This window comes from Echinops telfairi, unplaced genomic scaffold (genome assembly GCF_000313985.2).
Source record: "Echinops telfairi isolate 266 unplaced genomic scaffold, ASM31398v2 ScPeMD7_7468;HRSCAF=8506_0, whole genome shotgun sequence".
Lineage (NCBI taxonomy): Eukaryota > Metazoa > Chordata > Mammalia > Afrosoricida > Tenrecidae > Echinops > Echinops telfairi.
This window is the reverse complement of record NW_022111369.1, coordinates 94,212,670-94,222,829: the sequence shown is the minus strand read 5'-3', so window position 1 is coordinate 94,222,829 and position 10,160 is coordinate 94,212,670. Positions and strand designations below refer to the sequence as shown.

Below are 10,160 nucleotides of genomic sequence, written 5' to 3'. Positions count from 1 at the left end.
CTTTCCTGAAATAACCTACTACCTCAATTTCTACCTTTTCTAATTTAAATTGTTTTATTTTTTATATAGTTTTCTTAATATCAGTATTAGGAGCTCTGGTGGTGCAGTGAATTACATGTTGGGCTGCTAACCATAAGGTAAGGAGTTCAAAAACATAGCCACTCTATGAGAGTAAGATGAGATTTTCTACTGTGAAGATTTACGGTCTTGGAGACCCACAGGGGCAGTTCTACTCTATCGTATACACTTGCTATGAGTTGGAATTCATTCTGTGGTGGTGAGGTTTCGTTTTGTCTTGCTTTTAATGAATTCAAATTGATTCAATGTCGGGAGGTTTGTGTTTTGGTTATATGTCTATGAATGTGTATGTATGTACATAGCATACACATTCAGGTAGATAAGCTCTTCTCACCTTGTGGTTCTCAAGTACATGGAGAATAATACCAAACGCACGGCTATCCAGTTAGTTCCTACTCACAGGACCACATGGGACAGAGTAGAACTGCTCTTGTGTAACCCACGGCGTCACCAGGGCTTCTTTAGAGAATGATGATTCAGAATCTCCAGGGGGTATTCATTTATATTACCTCACAGTATATGCAGAAAGTCTCAGAGTTCTAGCACCACTACTGCTATCACTAATGATGACTGAACACAGCTTCCACATTATGTTCTTCCCATTCTCCTCTTACTGTTTAAATAAACAGTATCAACGTTGACAGAATATCAGTATCTAATACTATACTCGTTCTTTTACTCTTCTTTTAGTCTTTTAACAAGTCTACATGTAACTATTTGTTTAGCCTAACTTATGTTGATGATACTTTATTTTTATGGTGGTAACTCTCAAACTTAAGACTAGTGATTTTGGTTGTCTAAAACTTTTTTTTCCCAGTAGATTCTACAATATTGATTAATCTCTTGTATGTGGATAACGGTTTGCCTATGTTTTTTGTCTGCTTGGATCAGTTTTGCTGAGTATGAAATCCTTGACCCCTGTTTTTTTGCTAGTGTGTCTTAAATTGTTAATATCTTTAATCCATGCTTAAAAGTCTATAAAAATCTAAATTTCTAGAATGATGAGGGCAACGAATATACAGATGTGCTTTACACAATTGATGTACGGATGGATTATGATAAGAGTTGTATGAGCCCCCAATAAAATGATTTTAAAAAATCTAAATTTCTTTTCTTCAATAAGGCCATGTACTCTTATTGCTTCAGTTCCAAAGGATCTTTTCTTTTGTTTTAAAGCCAAGTAATTGAATATAACATGTCTTGATATTAATTGTTCTGCATCAATATTCTTAGTTTATGGTATGCTTTTTCAATATATAATTAACATTTTTTTATTCCAAGAAATATTTTAAAAATTATAGTTTTTACTATTAGTTCTTTGCTTGTTTTGACTTTTCTAGAGAACTTGTATTGTCTATATGTGGGATTTTTTTGTTTCTTCTCTTCAATAGTTATCTTTTTCTAGTTTATATAATCTCTTTCTTCATTTTGTTTTTATTTTTAACAATTTTTTTGCCAATTTTTAAAAGATAGTGTCTATTGTGTTTATCTGATCTGGGTTTTTACCAAACTTCAGTTATCAATGATTTTTCTAATTCTTTCCTGAGATCTTCTAACTCAATTTCTACATTTCCTGATTTAAATTCTTGTTTTATTTTTACATAGTTTTATTGATATCTTGGATATCAATTTGTGGTAAAATCATCTAATTTTAAAATTGACAATTGAACCTTTAAAAAAAATCATTTTATTGGGGACTTGTACAACTCTTATCACAATCCATCCATCCATCCATTGTGTCAAGCACATTTGTACATTTGTTACCATCATCATTTTCAAAACATTTTCTTTCTATCTGAGCCCTTGGTATCAGCTCTTCATTTTTACACCCCTCCCTCCCACACCTTCCCTCACTCACGAACCCTTGATAATTTGTAAATTATTGTTATTTTTTCATGTCTTACACTGACCGATGTCTCCCTTCTCCCATTTTTCTGTTGTCCGTCCCCCAGGGAGGGAGTTATATGTAAATCATTGTGATCAATTCCCCCTTTCACCCTCCCCCTTTCCCTTACCCTCCTGGTATCGCTACTCTCAATATCAGTACTGAGGGGTTTATCTGTCCTGGATTCTCTGTTTCTAGCTCTTTTCTGTGCCCTTGTACATGCTTTGGTCCAGCCGGATTTGTAAGGTAGAATTGGAATCATGATAGTGGGGGAGGGAAGCATTAAAGAACTCGAGGAAAGTTGTATGTTTCATCGGTGCTATACCCTCACTGGCTCGTCTCTTCCCTGTGACCAATCTGTAAGGGGATGTCCAGTTGCCTACGATGGGCTTTGGGTCCCCACTGTGCACTTCCCCTCATTCACAGTGATATGATTTTTTGTTCTTTGATGCCTGATACCTGATCCCTTCAACACCTCATGATCACACAGGCTAGTGTACTTCTTTCATGTGGGTGTTGTTGCTTCTCAGCTAGATGGCCGCTTGTTTATTTTCAAGCCTTTAAGACCCCAGATGCTATATCTTTTGATAGCTGGACACCATCAGCTTTCTTCATCACATTTGCTTATGCACTCATTTTGTATCCAGCAATCGTGTCGGGAAGGTGAGCATCATGGAATGCCAGTTTAATAGAACAAAGTGTTCTTGCATTGAGGGAGTCCTTAAGGGGAGGCCCAATGTCCACCTGCTACCTTACTACTAAACCTATAAATATATGCACACAGGTATATTTCCCCATCATCATATATATATTTACATATGTACATGCCTGTATTTAGACCTCTATAAATGCCCTTTGCCTCCTAATTTTTTCCTTTATTTCCTTTTACTTGCCTCTTGTCCGACTATCATGTTCGGCCTTCATTCGGGTTTCAGTAGTTTTTCTCATGAGTTAGTGTGTATTTCAGTCACATTAATTACATTCCAGTCTTGTCATCATCACTATTTACAAAGAATCTGACTTGCATATTTCAATTGCTGATATTTTTTTAATTTAATTTTTATGAATTTTGTTAGAAAAGATAGCTCAGGATAGCTTTTTTGGTGTTTTATTTGGCTTTTCCCTCCTTGCGCTCTTTCTGTTGTTTTTGTATAAGAAAACCACTGCCGTTGGGTTGGTTCTGCTGTTTGGCAGGGAAAAGTACACCTATCCATTTTGCTTTCTGTGGCTGTGAATCTATATAGGAGCCGCAAATCCTATGCTGCTTCTCCAGAGGCTCCTGGAGCTCAACTCCTGATTTGATGTGTAACCCACTAAACCACCAGGCTCTTTATACTTTATGGCCTTTCTTGGAGAGATTTTCTTTTTCTTACTTTTACTCAGAGCTTCTCTCTTTACTGCCCTTATCTGCTGCACTTTTTTTTAAAAACTCTTCTGTAGTATGCTGAGTTGTCTAGATGAACAAACCCAGTGATACTCATATATGTATAAGAAAGAACTTTATATGACGATTATATCAAGAAGGCATCGCAGCCCATTCGAACTCAAGGGTCTGATGATAGTCATGGGTCTGATGATAGTCAGAGCCTTTTTTAGACTCGTGTAGCTGCAGGCAGAACGCAGGGGGAGGCTAGAGCAGTGGTTCTCAACCTTCCTAATGCCGTGACCCTTTAATACAGTTCCTCATGTTGTGGTGACCCCCAACCATCAAATTATTTAGGGAAAAATGGAATTAAAGGATAATGGGAAATTTCCACAAACTTTGTGACGCCTCCTCGTATGTTGGTTGGTGTTATTATGGACTATCAAGTTGGTTCCAACTCATAGAGTCCCCATGCGCAGCCGCAGGGAGCACTGTGTGGCCCTCTGCCACTCCAGGCTTGTTTTCTTTGAGCCCATTATTGCCGCCCCTGAGTCAATCCATCTCTTATGTTCCACATAATAAGAAAATGATTGTATAATATCAGAGCCTTTTTCCTATTACATAAAGATGCTAAGTATTCATAAACTTCAAATTTTTATATGTTCAGTAGACTAGAATGTACTATTATAGATGCTCTATTTTATTTTTTGCCTGTCAAGGCCTGGGGGTTGTCTCCCTTTTATTTATTTATTTTTTCTATTAAAAGTTCATTTTATTGGAGACTCTTACAGCTCTTATTTTCTAAACGTTTACTTTCTATTTGAGCTCTTGGTATCAAGTCCTCTTTTATCCCCCCCCCAACCTTCTTGACCTCTTGATAAATTATAAATTATTGTTTTCATATCTTACACTGACCACTGTCTCCCTTCTCCCACGGTTTCTGTTGCTCATCCCTCTCGGGGCTGGTGGTGTCTATCATTGTGATAGGTTCCCACTTCCTCCCCTCCTCTTCCTACCTTCCCCTTACTCTCCTGGTATCACTGATGTTCGTGGATTTCGTGGGTTGTGAGCCCTTGTCTATACCAGTGTACATGCTTTGGTTAGCCAGAACTGAGAGGCAGAACTGGGGTCATGTTAGTGGGGGGTGAGGAAGCCTCAAAGAACCAGAAGAATATTGTGTGCTCCAGTGCCCCTCGTTCTCAACAGTATGTTTTTGTGTGTGTTTGTTTTGGTTCTTCGGATGACTGTTCCCTGATCCTGCAGTTGCTCTATTTTAAAGCAGGTGAAACGTTTTCTCTCCTAAGAGCTCTTCCAGATACTTCTTAGTTGCCTGGACCTCAAAGAGGATGTCTCAAATAATGTACACATTTTGGGCACTCTTTAAATTAAAAAAAAATCATTAATGTTAAATATCAACTCCCAAAATTAAAATGAACTTTTAACCTGTCTTTTCCTTACTTCTTTTAAAAAATTAGACCAGCCTTCAGAGACCTGAGATTAAACTTGAATCACTAAAAGAAGATATTAAGGAATTCTTTAAGCTATCAGGTTTGTGAATGCTTTTTATTTAATGCTTTAAGGCAAAATAAATAAATGTTTTATTTGGATAGGATATTTTATTCCCCACCTTCCTATTCAACTCAATTTACTTATAGTTGAATAATTTCTGAGTCATTGTGACCCTATAGGGTAGACTAGAATGACCAATGTGGGTTTCTGAGACCGCCAGTCTTCTCCTGAGATGTCAATGGTGGTTTTCAATTGCTGCCCTTGAGCTTCGTGGGCCAGTTCAGAACCTACTACGCCACCAGTGCTCCTTAAGCTTCCTGTTACTCTCCTATTACTCATTCGAATATGTGAAAATCTTGTATTAATAGATTTCTAACTGGGAAGAATGGGAGCTAGCAGACATGTCAATCGAATGATGCAACAACTCAGGAAAACAGTAGAGAGAGAATGCTTGCTCACATTCATCAGTGCAAAATACTTGTTTATCTTCACCAAAAAAATACCCTGAAAGTACTATCTTATATGTTAGTAACTTGTGGTTTTATTTTTCAGTTGTGATCTCTCTCTCTGCTTTAAAAAAAACCCAAACAAAAGAAAATCTTATTATATATATATATGTATATTTATTTATTTATGTTTTTTAGAGTGAGGAAAGAAGCCCCATTGTGCATAGATAGATTCCCCTGGTTTACCCCGTTTACTTTTGAGTTTACCCAGTTAACTTCAGATAGGTAGTTGGCGCCCAGGCTTCTGCTGTCCAAGAGTTTACTGACTAATAATTTATAACTGGAGCTCTGGTGCTGTAGTGGTTATGCATCAGGCTGTGATCTGCATGGTTGGAAGTTCAAAACCACCAGCAGCTCTGTGGGAGAAAGACTGGGCTGTCTACTCTTGTAAACAGTCTCTGAAACCCACAAAGGATCCTATGAGTCAGCATTGACTCAATGTCAGTGAGGTTGGTTTGGGAATTTATAACTGGTTACTTGTGACCAGTTTTTGTTAAGTGCCTGTTCTTTTCTTACCTTTCCCTTGACACATTCCCTTATAACATGAACAGTCTTAGTCCAACAGCCAACGTTTTGGATATTCTTTGAGTACATTGAGGGTGGAGGAGAAAATGCTCCTTCCATCTTAAGAAAATTGTGTCATGATTTTACTTCAAGAGCTAGCATTATGTTGAGGGCTGTGCAATTCAATCTTAGCCAAGAGAGAGCATAAATCATTCCTGAGTCATACTTTGCACAGTAATCGGCAGTTGATAAAGGTACTTTTCACAAATGAATATGATGCCCATGTTTTGATAAGTTTAATTATGCTGCGTGTTTATTTTTTAAATTAATGTGTCTTTTATTTATTTATTTAAAACAGGTTGGGAGAAGAAACTTCAGAATGCTGTTTATAGTGAACTGAGTGTGTGAGTGTTCCTACCTACTTTAAGATACTGTAGCTCTGTGTTTACTTTGTAAGTAATGAAGTCATTATCACTATATATGCTCATTGTTTTATTATTTCTTATTAGTGCTCATGTAGCATTTAAGTAATGAATAGGTAAGGGTTTTGTTGTTGTTTTACATCCCAAACTTTTATATTTCAATTCATTTATTCAGTACTTTTAGTGAATAAGACAATCTTCATAAGTTGATATTTCAGATAACAGAAACTTACCAACATTTTTTTTATTGGTCCACTTTAGACCTTACTCTCTTTCCTATCTTTATGAACTAACTATCCCAAACAATTCAACATTTTTTTCCTTCCATCCTTAAAACACTAGTGTTTTTGTTTATCTAGATTTGCCTTCAGATCTATTAAAGTGAAAAGAATTATTTGCCTTTACAAAAAACCACAGATCCAGAATCATAGCTTTTGGGTTTAGATCAACATTAGATTCGCCCCACCAGTCATTTGTTGAACACCTACCCTGTGCTGGGTGCTGTGTCAGGCACTGGGGATGTAGTGACAAGCAGTACACACAGTGCCTGCCCGCATGCAGGTAGTACTCTAATAGAATTGTATGGCTGCCATCTTGCTTACTGTACCAGTATTTGTGTCTCTGTCGTCCTGTAGCCTCTGTCTCTTTTTTAACCTGTCCTTTCTTTTCTGCTCTTAACTGAGATACAAGACAACTCAGCCTACCACAGCTGTTCTAAAATAGACTCCGAGGAAGACCAGTGAACATGTACTTAGTCACACATTTTATAATTAGTTTGGTTGGCTTCTTTGCCTACTGTCATGTTTTAAACATCATCAGATATGAATAATATCACTGCCCTCTATTAATTGAAGTTGACTGTGACCAAACCTTTGGTCATACTCGTTTCCAGAGGAAAAGATATTTGGGATAAGTGAAGTATACAATGTGCAATATGTAACAGAGAGGTGACTACTGTGAACATCATGATGTGTTTCCTCACTGTCACATAGAAGCTTATAAGTTCAGTGTCTGTCTCCAACACTGGTGGGATAAAAGCATCTGTTGTAGGAAGGCTAAGCACTGGAGTCTCATTTAAGGAGATGTAACTAAGGATTCTTTTATTTGTGGTTGAATGCACTTCTGAAGGTTGGTCTGTAAGATAGCATGCCTTTTAATTTGAAGGCAAGGACTGTAGATACAGTCTTCATTGTTCTATGTTTGGTACTGCATATGTTACAATTGACTTTAAATAAATGTTTTTTAAAGATATTATCAATATTACAGAAGAGCCCAGTAATACTACTTTTATATTCACTTGGGTTCTGGAATATTGAGAACTAAGATAAAACAGAAAGGCAGATGGAAAATCAAACTCATTACTTTTGTTACTGATAAATATAGGGTAATAGGTCATTGAGTAAGCTTTGACCTGCTAACCATAAGACCTGTGGCTCAAAACCACCTGGGAGAAAGATGAGGCTGTCTGCCCCCATCAAAACTTACAGCCTCAAAAACCCTACCTAAGGTCGCGGTGAGGTAGGATCGACTTGCTGACCATGGACTTGGTTGATGATTTGCCTTTATAAATAGCATTGGATCTAGGTAAGCGTGTTTAGTTTGTTCTCTCCAAGCTTACCAGTTGGTAACAAGGCCTTGAAACTTCCTGGGCTGCGTGAGTAAATCCCTGGAGAGAGGCCAAGGATGTTCCAGGCGGGGAGTTCTTGTTGCCTGGAAGGGAACAGCAGGAGTGCAGGAGCGTTTTCCGCTAACACAGATCAAAAGACTGAAGTGGGCCTCCTGTATGTATCATGTTGCGGTTTTCATTGGCAGAAACCATTACATGGGCGAGTAAAGGAAACAAATGATGAAGTGGGAATATTCATTAGGTGATATTAAGTCATTGGGGCTAGGGACACACAACAGCAATAACAAACAGCAGCAGTACTCTCCTGCCTGAAGGGAGGGGGGGACACTTGAACTAGACACGCCCTGTCTGAGAATGGCTCACTTTCTTCATGGCACTCTTCCTGTGTCAGACCGCCTACTCTGTCTAATTACTTATCCATCTGTCTTAAACGACTGATTACATTTTTATTGTGTGTTAATAGATACTTAATTTTATATAGATGATAGTTTACATGGTTTGAATGCTTATTTTATGGTAGGCACCATGCCACATACTTTGTATGCATTGCCTTATTTAGCATCCTTTTTTATTATTAAATAATATTTTTTGACATACCTTACTCCATCCAGTATATCCCTCCCCTTCCCATATAGTTCTGTTGTTCAATCCCATCAGTGGGGCTATACAATCATCAATACTATCAACTTCTTTCTCACCCCCTTCCGCCCCACTTCCATACCCTCAGGAAACCCTTCCTCCTGTCACTGTCTCTGAGGGGCCATCTAGCTTGACTACCATGTACTAAGAAATCTTAAATGTGCAAATGAACATACGCAAATCTAAAATGACCAATGAGGTATTATATCACGTAAGGACCATAAGAGTAAGGGGAGGAAATCTTAAAGAACTAGAGGACAGTTATGTGGTTCATCAGTGTCACACTGCACACTGGATTTATCCTCTGTTCTGTGAGGCCCTCCGAAGAGTGACTGTCCAGTTGTTTTCCTGGTAGACTTTGGGTCTCCATACGTCCACTCCCCTTCATAGCAGTTTGGATGTGTGTTTTTTGAGCTTTTGACACCTCTTTCTGTCAACACTTCATGATTATACAGGCTAGTGTGCTTCCTCTGTTTGGGCTTTGTTGCTTCCCTGCTTGATGGCCACTTGTTTAACTACAAACCTTAAGACCCCAGATGCTGTAGCTTTTGATAGCTGGCACCATCAGCTTTCTTCACCACATTTGCTTATGCACCTATTTGCTTTCAGCGACCGTGTCGGGAGGTAGGTATCATACAATGCCAAATTATTAAACCATTCTTGTACTGAGGTAAGATTTAAGTAGAGGCCCAAAGTTCATTGGCTTCCTCTTTGCATTTACATATTATATATTCATACATAAGCAAATACACACATAGTCATATATTTACACACACATATGCATATAAATATATTGAGTTTTGGTTTTTCCTCCTACCCCATTATAATGCTTGCCTGTTGTTCACCTCTCAGTCATTCCTCTCAGGTACAATTCGATTGATGAAACACCCCCAGAAAAGCTACACCCTCCTCGCAGTCTATTTTAGAACTGTTACTATTTTCCTGTACCGTCATTGTCTCCCCAACTCCCAGGAAGCGTCAGTCCGGCCGCTGTCTCTGTAAGGCTGCCCATCCTGCATTTCTTGTATAGATCAACACCCCCAAACATAAAAATAATAATAAAGTAAAATGAAAGATGCAGCTAGCCACCAGACTAACAGGATTCATGACATAGAACCATGTATGTGTCTAAAAGGCGCATTTCCCATAAGTCCACGTTGTTCTTCCTGCATTCCTGCAGTCCTGGAAGGAGCGGTCTCTGTGCCCTACCCCCCTCCATGTATGCCTTAGACTTTCAGTGTGGCCCCCCCTGTTAGTAATCCCCAACCACTTCAGGTGGAGTGCCATCTTCTGCCCCGAGTCCAGGGGTTCTTTGGGGACTTCGTGGCTTCACCCCCATCACCGGTCTGTTGCGCTCCCCTCTTGGTTTGCTCCCATGTGTGTGAGTATGACCGGCCATTCTCTCCTCAGAGCTGCCCTCGGTAAAGCTGTCATCTAAGGAGAGGCCGTCATGTTTCCAGCTGAGGCTGGTCCTGCAGTCATCTTTGGTTATTGCTCTGACTTCTCTCTCTCTCTCTTTCTCTCTCTCTCACACACTCCCACCCACCCACACACCTTCATTTTCCTTCCCCAACCCCTCTGTGGTTCTTAAAGGCATATGAGGGGTGGGGGAAAGATAGCATCATTT

General features: G+C 38.9%; 1 protein-coding gene across 1 annotated transcript in view; it reads left to right on the top strand.

The window, feature by feature from the left end:
* Nucleotides 1–119: 119 nt before the first annotated feature.
* The window catches only part of TBC1D19 (TBC1 domain family member 19), a gene marked incomplete at its 5' end in the record, with an annotated part of 127,414 nt that continues 117,373 nt past the window's right edge, over nucleotides 120–10,160 (top strand). The window contains 3 exons of the mRNA XM_045284077.1: nucleotides 120–137; nucleotides 4,802–4,874; nucleotides 6,204–6,249. Coding sequence (XP_045140012.1) covers nucleotides 120–137; nucleotides 4,802–4,874; nucleotides 6,204–6,249 — 137 coding nt within the window. The remainder of the gene's footprint in view (nucleotides 138–4,801; nucleotides 4,875–6,203; nucleotides 6,250–10,160) is intronic.